This window comes from Tachyglossus aculeatus, chromosome Y4, assembly GCF_015852505.1.
Source record: "Tachyglossus aculeatus isolate mTacAcu1 chromosome Y4, mTacAcu1.pri, whole genome shotgun sequence".
In the NCBI taxonomy this organism is placed as follows: domain Eukaryota; kingdom Metazoa; phylum Chordata; class Mammalia; order Monotremata; family Tachyglossidae; genus Tachyglossus; species Tachyglossus aculeatus.
The window spans coordinates 12,521,606-12,537,137 of NC_052096.1; the positions used below are offsets into that span (position 1 = coordinate 12,521,606).

The window sequence follows — 15,532 nt, forward strand, 5'->3', positions numbered from 1 at the left end:
GGGGGCTCCCAGTCTTAGTCCCCATTTTACAGATGAGGGAACTGAGGCCCAGAGAAGTGAAGTGACCTGCCCAAAGTCAGACAGCTGACAATTGGCGGAGCGGGGATTTGAACCCACCAACCTCTGACTCCAAATAATAATAATAATAATGATGGCATTAATTAAGCGCTTACTATGTGCAAAGCACTGTTCTAAGCGCTGGGGAGGTTACAAGGAGATCAAGTTGTCCCACGGGGGGCTCCCAGTCTTAATCCCCATTTTCCAGATGAGGGAACTGAGGCCCAGAGAAGTGAAGTGACTTGCCCAAAGTCACCCAGCTGACAAGTGGCGGAGTGGGGATTTGAACCCATGACCTCTGACTCCAAATAATAATAATAATAATGGTTACAAGGTGATCAGGTTGTCCCACGGGGCTTAACAAGTAGTAGTAGTAGTAGTAGTAGTAGTAGTAGTAGTAGTAGTAGTAGTAGTAGTGGTAGTAGTAGTAGTAGTGGTAGTAGTAGTAGTAGTGGTAGTAGTAGTAGTAATCAATCAATCAATCAATCGTATTTATTGAGCGCTTACTATGTGCAGAGCACTGTACTAAGCGCTTGGGAAGGACAAATTGGCAACACATAGAGACAGTCCCTCCCCAACAGTGGGCTCCCAGTCTAAAAGGGGGAGACAGAGAACAGAACCAAACATACCGACGAAATAAAATAAATAGGATAGAAATGTACAAGTAAGATAAATAAATAAATAAATAAATAGAGTAATAAATATGTACAACCATATATACATATATACAGGTATATACAGTAGTAGTAGTAGTAGTAGTAGTAGTAGTACCACCACCACCACCACCACCACCAAGCGCTTGGTGCCCGGCCCAGTGCTCCGGGCAGAGCGGGCCCCCAGCGGGGCGTCTCCCTCGCCCCCGCAGCGGTCTTAAACGTGATCGGCCACGTCCGTCGCCAGTTCGAGTTCAACATGAGCGTCACCCACCACTTCCGCGTGAACCTCAACGCTTCGCGCAGCCTGTCCCAGGTGGCCTTCGACCTCCAGGAGGCCGTGGCCCTGAAGCTGCACCCTCTCCAAGAGGCCCTGGCCATGTTCAGCTACACGTCCAGCCTGGTGCTGGCCTACCTCTACGTCCAGTGAGGGCGCGGGCCCCCCCCACCCCCCCACCCCGGGGGGCCTAGGGTGGGCACCCACGGGGCCACGGCCAGCCATAATCGTCAAGCAATCGTATTTATTGAGCACTTACTGTGCGCAGAGCGCTGGACTAAGCGCTTGGGAAATCCAAGTTGGCAACATCGAGGGACGGTCCCTACCCAACAGTGGGCTCGCAGTCTAGAAGTCTATAATAACAATAATAATAACAATAACAGCATCTGTTAAGCGCTTACTACGTGCAAAGCCCCGTTCTAAGCACTGGGGGGGATACAAGGTGATCAGGTTGTCCCCCGTGGGGCTCACATCCCCATTTCCTCTCCCCCTCCTCCATTCATTCATTCATTCATTCAATCGTATTTATCCTCTCCTCTCCCCCTCCTCCATTCATTCATTCATTCACTCATTCATTCATTCACTCATTCATTCATTCATTCAATCGTATTTATCAATCAATCAATCGTATTTATTGAGCGCTTACTGTGGGCAGAGCACTGGACTAACCGCTTGGGAAGTACAAGCTGGACTCCTCCCCCCCTCCATCATCATCATCATCATCATCATCATCATCAATCGTATTTATGGAGCGCTTACTGTGTGCAGAGCACTGTACTAAGCGCTTGGGAAGTCCAAGTTGGCAACATCTAGAGATGGTCCCTACCCAACAGCGGGCTCACAGTCTAGAAGGGGGGGAGACAGAGAACAAAACGATTGAATGAATGAATGAATGAATGAATAGCAAGCGCTTAACAAATACCAACATCATTATTATTATTATTATTATTATTATAGGGCCTACCTCTAGGTCCTTTGAGGGCATGGGACTCTGGGAGATGCTGCGAGGGCATCCAGAGGGTCTGGGGGGGGGGGCACATGGCCTATCTCTATGTCCAGTGAGGGGTTGGGTCTCTGGGGGGGCACTGGGTGGGCACCCAGTGGGTGTGGGCTGGGATTATGGCCTACCTCTACGTCCAGCGAGGTCCCGGGCCCCTTGGGGAGCACCGGGCGGGCACCCGGAGGTCAAGGGGTGGGAGGGTGGGGGGAAGGACACCGACGTTTGGCGTCCCCCCCTCCCCATGCCCTCCCGCTGCCGGCCGGGCCCGTGCCCGGCTCAGGGCCCTGCTGTACCGCCATCGCTACCTGAGCCACGACGACTTCGACAACATCTACATCACCCGCCGCTTCCTGCGCATGGACGCGCTGCGTGCCCGCCTGGGGCTGCCCACCGTGCTGCCCCTCAGCGCCACCGAGAACAACAGATACATCCTGCCCGGTCAGTGCCAACGGCCCCCCGGCCCCCGCCGGGCACCCCCAAGCACCCGGCGGGCCCCGAGCGCGATTCTGCCGGCGTCGGAGGCAGAGCGGGCTGGAGGGGAGGGTCCCCACGACTCCCCGGGCCTGTTCCTTAGGTTAATTCATTCATTCATCCAGTGGTATTTATTGAGCGTTTACTGTGTGCAGAGCACTGGGCTGAGCGCTTGGAAAGTACAATTCGGCAATGGATAGAGACAATCCGTACCCGACAATGGGGTCCCCACGACTCCCCGGGCCCGCCCCTTAGGGTCCCCACACACCCCTGGGCCCGACTCTTAGGGTCCCCACACACCCCTGGGCCCGACTCTTAGGGTCCCCATGACCTCTGGGCCCGCCCTGACCCTTAGGGTCCCTACAACGCCCTGGGTCTGACCTTTAGGGTCCCCATGACGCCTTGGGCCCGCCCCTTAGGGTCCCCATGACATCCCGGGCCTGACCCTTAGGTTGTCCCTGACGCCCCAGGCCCGACTCTTAGGATCCCCATGATGCCTTGGGACTGACCCTTAAGGTCTCTCCGACACCCCGGGCGTGACCCTTACGGTCCCCACGAAGTCCCAGGCCTGACCCTTAGGGTCCCCATCCCCACACCGCCCTGGGCCCTACTCTTAGGGTCCCCATGACCCACTGGGCCCGCCCTTTAGGGTCCCCATGATGCCCCAGGCCTGCCCCTTAGGGTCCCCACGCCCCCCTGGACCCAACTTTTAGGGTCCTCCCGATGCCCCAGACCTGACTGTTAGGGTTCCCACACCCCCTTGGGCCTGCCCCTTAGGGTCCCCATGACGCCCCGGGTGTGACTCTTAGGGTCCCCATGACCCCTTGGCCCGACCCTTAGGAACCCCATGATGCCCTGGGCCCGACTTTAAGTCTCCATGATGCCGCAGACCTGACCATTAGGGTCCCTACAACTCCCTGGGTCTGACTTTTAGGGTCCCCATGATGCCTTGGGCCTGACCTTTAGGTCCCCAAGACCCCCTGAGTCTGACCTTTAAGAGCCTCACAACACTTTAGGCCTGACCCTTAGGATCTTCCCGAGGCCCCAGACCTGACCCTTAGGGTCCCCACGCCCCCCTGGGCCCGACCCTTAGGGTCTTCCCGATGCCCCCGACCTGATCCTTAGGGTCCTCACGCCCCCCTGGGCCCGACCTTTAGGGTCTTCCCAACACCCCAGACCTGATCCTTTGGGTCCCCATGCCCCCCTGGGCCCAACCCTTAGGATCCCACAATGGCATGGACCTAACCCTTAGGGTCCCCATGACGCCCCGGGCATGACTCTTAGGGTCTCCAAGCCCCCCTGGGCCCGACCCTTAGGATTTCCATGATGCCCTGGGCCCAACTCTTAAGGTCTCCATGACGCTCTGGGTCTGACCCTTAGGGTCCCCACGACTGCCTGGGTCTGACCTTTAGGGTCCTCATGATGCCTTGGGCCTGACCCTTAGGGTCCCCATGATGCCCTGGGTATGCCTCTTAGGGTCCCCACGCCCCCCGGGCCCGCTCCTTAGGATCCCCACGCCCCTCTGGGCCTGACCCTAAAGGTCTTCCCCACACCGCAGACCTGACCCTTAGGGTCCCCAAGCCCCCCTGGGCCCAACCCTTAGGGCCTTCCCAACGGCCCAGACCTGACCCTTAGGGTCCCCATGACGCCCTGGGCGTGACTCTTAGGGGCCCCATACCCCCCTGGGCCCGCTCCTTAGGATCCCCACCCACCCTGGGCCTCACCCTTAGGGTCTTCCTGATGCCGCAGACCTGACCCTTAGGGTCCCCACGCCCCCCTGGGCCCAACCCTTAGGGCCTTCCCAATGGCCCAGACCTGACCCTTAGGGTCCCCATGACGCCCTGGGTGTGACTCTTAGGGCCCCCATGACCCCCTGGGCCCGTTCCTTAGGATCCCCACACCCCCTGGGCTTGACCCTTAGGGTCTTCCCGACGGCCCAGACCTGACCCTTAGGGTCCCCACGCCCCCCTGGGCCCAACCCTTAGGGTCTTCCCTACACCCCAGGCCTGACCCTTAGCGTCCCCATGACGCCCCGGGCGTGACTCTTAGGGTCCCCATGACCCCCTGGGCCTGCCCCTTAGGGTCCCCACGCCCCCCTGGGCCCAACCCTTAGGGTCTTCCCAACGCCCCCCGACCTGACCCTTAGTGTCCCCATGCCCCCCTGGGCCCAACCCTTAGGGTCTTCCCTATGCCCCAGGCCTGACCCTTAGGGTCCCCATGATGCTCCGAGCGTGACTCTTAGGCTCCCCATGACCACCTGGGCCCAACCCTTAGGGTCCCCACGCCTCCCTGGGCCCAACCCTTAGGGTCTTCCCAACGCCCCCGGACCTGACCCTTAGGGTCCCCGTGACGCCCCGGGCGTGACTCTTAGGGTCTCCATGACCCCCTGGGCCTGCCCCTTAGGGTCCCCACACCCCCCTGGGCCCAACCCTTAGGGTCTTCCCAACGCCCCCGGACCTGACCCTTAGGGTCCACATGACGCCCCGGGTGTGACTCTTAGGGCCCCCATGGCCCCCTGGGCCCACTCCTTAGGATCCCCACACCCCCTGGGCCTGACCCTTAGGGTCTTCCCGACGCCCCAGACCTGATCCTTAGGGTCCCCACACCCCCCTGGGCCCAACACTTAGGGTCTTCCCTACACCTCAGGCCTGACCCTTAGGGTCCCCATGACGCCCCGGCCGTGACTCTTAGGGTCCCCATGACCCCCGGGTCTGTCCCTTAGGGTCCCCATGACCCCCGGGCCCGCCCCTTAGGGTCCCCACGCCCCCCTGGGCCCACCCCTTAGGGTCCCCACGCCCCCGGGGCCTGGGCCCGGGTCTGCCCCTTAGGGTCCCCGTTCCTGACGCGTCTGGAGCGCCTGCGCTACACGGCTTCGCTCTTCAACCTGTTCCGCCACGTGCTGCTGGTCCTGCTGTTGGTGGCACTGGATTATGCCATCTTCTGGCTGCTCGACCTGGTCAGATTCCACCTGCAAGGGGAGATCGTGGCGCGCAGTAAGGCTCGCCCCAACCCCGACTCCATTCATCCATCCAGCCGTATTTACTGAGCGCTCACCGTGTGCAGAGCGCTGGACTAAGCGCTTGGGAAGTCCGAGTTGGCAACGTCCAGAGACGGTCCCTACCCGACAACGGGCTCACAGTCTAGACCGCAGGCCTCCAAGTGAGCCACAGACACCCCGCCTGAGCAGCGTGGCTCAGTGGAAAGAGCCCGGGCTTTGGAGTCAGGGGTCGTGGGTTCTAATCCCGGCTCTGCCACTTGTCAGCTGGGTGACTTGGGGCCAGTCACTTCACTTCTCTGGGCCTCAGTTCCCTCAGCTGTAAAAGGGGAATGAATAATAGGAGCGCAAGTCGCTTCACTTCTCTGAGCCTCAGTTCCCTCATTTGTAAAATGGGGATGAAGACTGTGAGCCCCACGTGGGACAACCTGATCTCCTTGTAACCTCCCCAGCGCTTAGAACAGTGCTTTGCACATAGTAAGTGCTTAATAAATGCCATTATAAATAATAATAATAATAATAATGGCATTTATTAAGCGCTTACTATGTGCACTGTTCTAAGCGCTGGGGAGGTTACAAGGTGATCAGGTTGTCCCACGGGGGGCTCACAGCCTTCATCCCCATTTTCCAGACGAGGGAACTGAGGCCCAGAGAAGTGAAGTGACTTGCCCAAAGTCGCCCAGCTGACAAGTGGCAGAGTCGGGATTTGAACCCATGACCTCGGACTCCAAAGCCCAGGCTCTTTCCACTGAGCCACGTTGCTTCTCTAGAATTAAAGCTCTATGCACACCATTAAGTAAATGATTGATTGATTGATTGACAACTTGACCACCTTGTATCCCCCCCAGCGCTTAGAACGGCGCTCTGCGCAGAGTAAGCGCTTAACAGATGCCATCATCATTATTATTATTATCGTCCGGTGGCCCGCACACATTAAGCGCTCACTAAATACAATTGATTGATTGGCTGATTGACAACTTGACCACCTTGTATCCCCCCCAGCGCTTAGAACGGCGCTCTGCGCAGAGTAAGCGCTTAACAGCTGCCATCATCCTTAGTATTATTATTCATCCGGTGGCCCGCACACAGTAAGCGCTCACTAAATATGATTGATTGATTGACTGATTGACAACTTGACCACCTTGTATCCCCCCCAGCGCTTAGAACAGCACTCTGCACAGAGTAAGCGCTTAACAGCTGCCATCATCCTTATTATTATTATTCATCCGGTGGCCCGCACACAGTAAGCGCTCACTAAATATGATTGATTGATTGACTGATTGACAACTTGACCACCTTGTATCCCCCCCAGCGCTTAGAACAGCACTCTGCGCAGAGTAAGCGCTTAACAGCTGCCATCATCCTTATTATTATTATTCGTCCGGTGGCCCGCACACAGTAAGCGCTCACTAAATGCGATTGATTGATTGATTGACTGATTGACAACTTGACCACCTTGTATCCCCCCCAGCGCTTAGAACGGCACTCTGCGCAGAGAAAGCGTCTAACAGATGCCATCATCATTATTATTATTATTCGTCCGGTGGCCCGCACACAGTAAGCGCTCACTAAATACGATTGATTGATTGATTGACTGATCGACAACTTGACCACCTTGTATCCCCCCCAAGCGCTTAGAACGGCGCTCTGCACAGAGTAAGCGCTTAACAGATGCCATCATCATCATTATTATTATTCGTCCGGTGGCCCGCACACAGTAAGCGCTCACTAAATACGATTGATTGATTGACTGATCGACAATTTGATCACCTTGTATCCCCCCCAGCGCTTAGAACGGCGCTCTGCGCAGAGTAAGCGCTTAACAGATGCCATCATCCTCATTATTATTATTCGTCCGGTGGCCCGCACACAGTCAGCGCTCACTAAATACGATTGATTGATTGATTGACTGATCGACAACTTGACCACCTTGTATCCCCCCCAAGCACTCAGAACGGCGCTCTGCGCAGAGTAAGCGCTTAACAGCTGCCATCATCCTTAGTATTATTATTCATCCGGTGGCCCGCACACAGTAAGCGCTCACTAAATATGATTGATTGATTGACTGATTGACAACTTGACCACCTTGTATCCCCCCCCAGCGCTTAGAACAGCACTCTGCGCAGAGTAAGCGCTTAACAGCTGCCATCATCCTTATTATTATTATTCGTCCGGTGGCCCGCACACAGTAAGCGCTCACTAAATACGATTGATCGATTGACTGATTGACAACTTGACCACCTTGTATCCCCCCCAGCGCTTAGAACGGTGCTCTGCGCAGAGTAAGCGCTTAACAGATGCCATCATCATCATTATTATTATTCGTCCGGTGGCCCGCACACAGTAAGCGCTCACTAAATACGATTGATTGATTGACTGATCGACAATTTGATCACCTTGTATCCCCCCCAGCGCTTAGAACGGCACTCTGCGCAGAGTAAGCGCTTAACAGATGCCATCATCCTCATTATTATTATTCGTCCGGTGGCCCGCACACAGTCAGCGCTCACTAAATACGATTGATTGATTGATTGACTGATCGACAACTTGACCACCTTGTATCCCCCCCAAGCACTCAGAACGGCGCTCTGCGCAGAGTAAGCGCTTAACAGCTGCCATCATCCTTAGTATTATTATTCATCCGGTGGCCCGCACACAGTAAGCGCTCACTAAATATGATTGATTGATTGACTGATTGACAACTTGACCACCTTGTATCCCCCCCAGCGCTTAGAACAGCACTCTGCGCAGAGTAAGCGCTTAACAGCTGCCATCATCCTTATTATTATTATTCGTCCGGTGGCCCGCACACAGTCAGCGCTCACTAAATACGATTGATCGATTGACTGATTGACAACTTGACCACCTTGTATCCCCCCCAAGCGCTTAGAACGGTGCTCTGCGCAGAGTAAGCGCTTAACAGTTGCCATCATCCTTATTATTATTATTCGTCCGGTGGCCCGCACCCAGTAAGCGCTCACTAAATACGATTGATTGATTGACTGATTGACAACTTGACCACCTTGTATCCCCCCCCAGCGCTTAGAACGGCACTCTGCGCAGAGTAAGCGCTTAACAGCTGCCATCATCCTTATTATTATTATTCGTCCGGTGGCCCGCACACAGTCAGCGCTCACTAAATACGATTGATTGATTGACTGATTGACAACTTGACCACCTTGTATCCCCCCCAAGCGCTTAGAATGGCGCTCTGCGCAGAGTAAGCGCTTAACAGCTGCCATCATCCTTATTATTATTATTCGTCCGGTGGCCCGCACACAGTCAGCGCTCACTAAATACGATTGATTGATTGATTGACTGATCGACAACTTGACCACCTTGTATCCCCCCCAAGCACTTAGAATGGCGCTCTGCGCAGAGTAAGCGCTTAACAGATGCCATCATCATTATTATTATTATCGTCCGGTAGCCCGCACACAGTAAGCGCTCACTAAATACGATTGATTGATTGACTGATCGACAATTTGATCACCTTGTATCCCCCCCAGTGCTTAGAACGGCGCTCTGCGCAAAATAAGCGCTTAACAGATGCCATCATCCTTATTATTATTATTAGTCCGGTGGCCCACACACATTAAGCGCTCACTAAATACGATTGATTGATTGACTGATCGACAATTTGATCACCTTGTATCCCCCCCAGTGCTTAGAACGGCGCTCTGCGCAAAATAAGCGCTTAACAGATGCCATCATCCTTATTATTATTATTAGTCCGGTGGCCCACACACATTAAGCGCTCACTAAATACGATTGATTGATTGACTGATCGACAATTTGATCACCTTGTATCCCCCCCAGTGCTTAGAACGGCGCTCTGCGCAAAATAAGCGCTTAACAGATGCCATCATCCTTATTATTATTATTAGTCCGGTGGCCCACACACATTAAGCGCTCACTAAATACGATTGATTGATTGACTGATCGACAATTTGATCACCTTGTATCCCCCCCAGTGCTTAGAACGGCGCTCTGCGCAAAATAAGCGCTTAACAGATGCCATCATCCTTATTATTATTATCATCCGGTGGCCCGCACATAGTAAGCGCTCAATATTGAAGAGGCCCCGGGGACCCCAGCCGACCTCTGCCCCCCGCCCCCAGGCCCGGTGATGGCGACGGTGACGGTGGAGGGGACCGGCTACACGGGCGAGATCTACCGGGACCTCGTGTCCGCCTTCGAGGCCTTGCAGCAGGGCAACGTCAGCGTCCTGTCCAAGCGTTGCCTCCTCCGGCCGTCCGAGCCGGACTACACGGGCTACTCCCTCATCGGTGACTCCCCTTCCTCCTCCTCCTCCTCCTCCTCGGGTGGGCCCTTGGGGGGTGAGGAGCCACTGGGAGGGAAAGCGGGATGAATCCGAGGAGGAGGGGGGTCCCCGGGGCGCGGCGGGGTCGCGGGGGGTAACGCCTAACCTGTCGCTAGGCCTCATGTACGGCGTCTGCTTCTGCATCACCCTGGTGGGGTCCTACGTGGGGCGGCTCCGGAGGGTCATCTGCGCCTCCTACTACCCGTCGCGGGAGCAGGTGAGAAGTCCCGGGACGGGCTCCGGGAGTCAGAGGTCATCATCATCATCATCAATTGTATTTATTGAGCGCTTACGACGTGCAGAGCACTGGACTAAGCGCTTGGGAAGTCCAAGTTGGCAACCTAGAGAGACGGTCCCTACCCAACGGTGGGCTCACAGTCTAAAAGGGGGAGACGGAGAACAAAACCAAACATGCTAACAAAAAAGAATAGAATAGATATGTACAAGTAAAATAAATAAATAAATAAATCTGTACAAACATATATACATCTATACAGGTGCTGTGGGGAAGGGAAGAAGGTAAGATGGGGGGATGGAGGGGGGACGAGGGGGAGAGGAAGGAAGGGGCTGAGTGTGGGAAGGCCTCCCGGAGGAGGTGAGCTCTCAGCAGGGCCTTGAAGGGAGGAAGAGAGCGAGCTGGGCGGGTGGGCAGAGGGATTGGGGGCATTCCGGGCCCAGGGGAGGACGGGGGCCGGGGGTCGATGGCGGGACAGGCGAGAGCGAGGTACGGGGAGGAGATCAGCGGCGGAGGAGCGGAGGGTGCGGGCTGGGCTGGAGAAGGAGAGAAGGGAGGTGAGGTAGGAGGGGGTGAGGGGATGGATGGATGGACAGCCTGGAAGCCCAGGGTGAGGAGTTTCATCATCATCATCATCAATCGTATTTATTGAGCGCTTACTGTGTGCGGAGCACTGGACTAAGCGCTTGGGAAGTCCAAGTTGGCAACATCTAGAGACAGGCCCTACCCAACGGTGGGCTCACAATCTAAAAGGGGGAGACAGAGAACAAAACCAAACATACCAACAAAAGAAAATCTAATCCCGGCCTAACCGCCAGTCGTGGGTTCTGATCCCATTATATCATCATCATCATCAATCGTATTTATTGAGCGCTTACGACGTGCAGAGCACTGGACTAAGCGCTTGGGAAGTCCAAGTTGGCAACCTATAGAGACGGTCCCTACCCAACGGTGGGCTCACAGTCTAAAAGGGGGAGACGGAGAACAAAACCAAACCTACCAACAAAAGAAAATCTAATCCCGGCCTAACCCCCGGTCGTGGGTTCTGATCCCATTATATTTATTTAAAACCCCGGCCCCGCCACTTGTACATATAATAATAATAATAATGACGGCATTATTAAGCGCTTACTATGTGCACAGCACTGTTTTAAGCACTGGGGAGGTTACATTCTATTCTATTCTATTCCATTCTATTCATTTGATTTTGTCAATCGATCGATCAATCAATCGTATTTATTGAGCACTTACTGTGTGCAGAGCACTGGACTAAGAGCTTGGGAAGTCCAAGTTGGCAACATCTAGAGACGGTCCCTACCCGACAGTGGGCTCACAGTCTAAAAGGGGGAGACAGAGAACAAAACCAAACATATTAACAAAATAAAATAAATAGAATAGATATGTACAAGTAAAATAAATATATATATAAATATAAACATATAGAGACGGTCCGTACCCAACAGTGGGCTCACAGTCTAGAAGGGGGAGACAGAGAACAAAACAAAACATAATAACAAAATAAAATAAATGGAATAGATATGTACGAGTAAGTAAATAACCAATCAATCGTATTTATTGAGCGCTTACTGTGTGCAGATCACTGTACTAAGCGCTTGGGAAGTCCAAGTTGGCAACATCTCGAGACGGTCCCTACCCGACAGCGGGCTCACAGCCTAGAAGGGGGAGACGGATGACAAAACGAAACATATTAACAAAATAAAATAAATGGACTAGATATGTACAAGTAAAATAAATATATATATATATACATGTATATACATATACATATATATAAACATATAGAGACGTTCCGTACCCAACAGCGGGCTCACAGTCTAGAAGGGGGAGACGGACAACAAAACGAAACATGTTAACAGAAAAAAATAAATGGAATAGGTATGTACGAGTAAATAAATAACCAATCGATCGTATTTATTGAGCGCTTACTGTGTGCAGAGCACTGTACTAAGCGCTCGGGAAGTCCAAGCTGGCAACATAGCAGCTTGGCGCATAGTAAGCGCTTAACCCACTGTTGGGTAGGGACCGTCTCTATATGTTGCCAACTTGGACTTCCCAAGCGCTTAGTACAGCGCTCTGCCCACAGTAAGCGCTCAGTAAGTACGATTGATTGATTAATTGATTGATTAACAAATGCCATTACTGTGATTATTTTTATACAGGAGCGGATCATATACCTGTACAACCTACTGTTGGCGCGTCGAAGCCGGCTCCCCGCGGTGCTCTTCCGGGCTGCCCAGCGGCGCTCGGCCGACCAGGGCCGGAGTGGCGTCCTCTACATCCTCATGGCCAAGTGAGCGGGGCCCAGGACGACGAGGGGCGGTCAGGGTTGGCCAAACCCAAATGGACGGGAGGCCCCCCGGGGTGGGGGGAGAGGCCTGGTCGACTCCGGTCGCGCTCAGGGGGTGCTCAGGGTGCAGGGAGGCGTCCAGTACGCCCCCTCCACCCGGCCCTCCCAGATTTCCTCGCCTGGCCCGGCTGCTGCGACCCTTCCGGCTGCAGCAGGCCTGCTGTCTGGCCTGTGGGAGACCCCGACCCGAGGGGGCCGGGGAGAACTTCGTGGCCTGTAGTACGCCCGGCTGCCGGGGTAAGACGTTGGACACGATGGCCGAGGTCAGGGTGGAGGGCGAGGAAAGGGGGTCCCCTGACTAGTCCTTCATCATCATCATCAATCGTATTTATTGAGCGCTTACTGTGTGCAGGGCACTGGACTGAGCGCTTGGGAAGTCCAAGTTGGCAACATCTAGAGACGGTCCCTACCCAACAGTGGGCTCACAGTCTAGAAGGGGGAGACAGAGAACAAAACCAAACAGACTAACAAAATAAATAGAATAGATATGTACAAGTAAAATACATAAATAGAGTAATAAATATGTACAAACATCTATACATCATCATCATCATCATCATCAATCGTATTTATTGAGCGCTTCCTGTGTGCAGGGCACTGGACTAAGCGCTTGGGAAGTCCAAATTGGCAACATCTAGAGACGGTCCCTACCCAACAGTGGGCTCGCAGTCTAAAAGAGGGAGACGGAGAACAAAACCAAACATACTAACAAAATAAAATAAATAGAATAGATATGTACAAGTAAAATAAATAGAGTAATCAATATGTACAAACATCTATACATCATCATCATCATCATCATCAATCGTATTTATTGAGCGCTTACTGTGTGCAGAGCACTGGACTAAGCGCTTGGGAAGTCCAAGTTGGCAACATCTAGAGACGGTCCCTACCCAACAGTGGGCTCACAGTCTAAAAGGGGGAGACAGAGAACAAAACCAAACATACTAACAAAATAAAATAAATAGAACAGATATGTACAAGTAAAATAAATAAATAGAGTAACAAATATGTACAAACATATGTACATCTATACAGGTGCTGTGGGGAAGGGAAGGAGGTAAGATGGGGGGGATGGAGAGGGGGACGAGGGGGAGAGGAAGGAAGGGGCTCAGTGTGGGAAGGCCTCCTGGAGGAGGTGAGCTCTCAGCAGGGCCTGGAAGGGAGGAAGAGAGCGAGCTGGGCGGGTGGGCAGAGGGATTGGGGGCATTCCAGGCCCGGGGGAGGACGGGGGCCTGGGGTCATCATCATCATCATCAATCGTATTTATTGAGCGCTTACTATGTGCAGAGCACTGTACTAAGCGCTTGGGAAGTACAAATTGGCAACATCTAGAGACAGTCCCTACCCAACAGTGGGCTCACAGTCTAAAAGGGGGAGACAGAGAACAAAACCAAACATACTAACAAAATAAAATAAATAGAATAGATAGGTACAAGTAAAATAAATAAATAAATAAATAGAGTAAAAAAAATATGTACAAACATCTATCCATATATCCAGGTGCTGTGGGGAAGGGAAGGAGGTAAGATGGGGGGGATGGAGAGGGGGACGAGGGGGAGAGGAAGGAAAGGTCGATGGCGGGACAGGCAAGAGCGAGGTACGGTGAGTATTCCTTAATACTACTACTGATAATTCATTCCATCGTATCTATTGAGCGCTTCCTGTGTGCAAAGCACTGGACTAAGCGCTTGGGAAGGACAAGGCGGCAACAGGTAGGGACGGTCCCTACCCAACAAGGGGGAGAAGGGGGGATCATCATCATCATCAATCGTATTTATTGAGCGCTTACTGTGTGCAGAGCACTGGACTAAGCGCTTGGGAAGGGCAAGGAGGCAACAGGTAGGGACGGTCCCTACCCAACAAGGGGGAGAAGGGGGGATCATCATCATCATCAATCGTATTTATTGAGCGCTTACTGTGTGCAGAGCACTGGACTAAGCGCTTGGGAAGTCCAAATTGGCAACATCTAGAGACAGGCCCTACCCAACAGTGGGCTCACAGTCTAAAAGGGGGAGACAAAACCAAACATACTAACAAAATAAAATAAATAGAGTAATAAATATGTACAAACATCTATACATCTATACAGGTGCTGTGGGGAAGGGAAGGAGGTAAGATGGGGGGGATGGAGAGGCGGGGGATCAATCAATCAATCAATCAATCGTATTTATTGAGCGCTTACTATGTGCAGAGCACTGTACTAAGCGCTTGGGAAGTACAAATTGGCAACACATAGAGACAGTCCCTACCCAACAGTGGTAGGATCCAAGCTAGTCGGGTTGGACCCCGTCCCAGTCCCACGTGGGGCTCACAGTCTCCATCCCCATTTTACAGATGAGGGAACTGAGGCCGAGAGAAGTGAAATAATAATAATAATGGTATTTGTTAAGCGCTTACTATGTGCCAAGCACCGTTCTAAGCACTGGGATAGATTCAAGGTGAGCAGGTGGCTCCCCGGGGGGCTCCCGGTCTTCATCCCCATCTTCCAGATGCGGTCACTGAGGCCCAGAGAAGTGAAGCGACTCGCCCAAAGTCACCCAGCTTAATTGCGTAGTCGGGATTAGAACCCGCTACCTCAGACTCCCAAGCCCGGGATTTTGTCTGCTCGTGTGACCTTGAGCAAGTCACTTCACTTCTCTGGGCCTCAGTTCCCTCATCTGGAAAATGGGGATGAAGACTGGGAGTCCCATTTGGAGTAGGGATTGGGTCCAACCCAGCGCTTAGGACAGTGCTTGGCACATAGTGCGCGCTTAACAAGTACCATTAACAAAAACAACAACCAAAAATTTACTTGTGCCCACTCCAGCGCTTAATAATAATGAGGGAACTGAAGCCAAGAGAAGTGAAATAATAATAATAATAATGGTATTTATTAAGCGCTTACTATGTGCAAAGCGCTGCTCTAAGCGCCGGGGAGGTTACAAGGTGATCAGGTCCCACGGGGGGCTCACAGTCTTCATCCCCATTTTCCAGATGAGGGAACTGAGGCCCGGAGAAGTGAAGCGACTCGCCCAAAGTCACACAGCTGCCAAGTGCCCACTTGTCTTTCCCAAGCGCTTAGTCCAGTGCTCTGCACACAGTAAGCGCTCAATAAATACGACTGAGTGAATGAATGAATGTATGAAAGTGGCGGAGGCAGGATTCGAACC

The 15,532-nt window shown here is 53.1% G+C and overlaps 1 protein-coding gene across 1 annotated transcript in view; it reads left to right on the forward strand.

Annotated features, from left to right (window-relative positions):
- The window catches only part of DCST2 (DC-STAMP domain containing 2), a 36,927-nt gene that overhangs the window by 13,961 nt on the left and 7,434 nt on the right, over positions 1 to 15,532 (forward strand). The window contains exons 6-12 of the mRNA XM_038768494.1: positions 923 to 1,136; positions 2,268 to 2,425; positions 5,287 to 5,451; positions 9,575 to 9,742; positions 9,894 to 9,994; positions 12,193 to 12,323; positions 12,490 to 12,617. Of these exons, the coding sequence (XP_038624422.1) occupies positions 923 to 1,136; positions 2,268 to 2,425; positions 5,287 to 5,451; positions 9,575 to 9,742; positions 9,894 to 9,994; positions 12,193 to 12,323; positions 12,490 to 12,617 (1,065 nt within the window). The remainder of the gene's footprint in view (positions 1 to 922; positions 1,137 to 2,267; positions 2,426 to 5,286; positions 5,452 to 9,574; positions 9,743 to 9,893; positions 9,995 to 12,192; positions 12,324 to 12,489; positions 12,618 to 15,532) is intronic.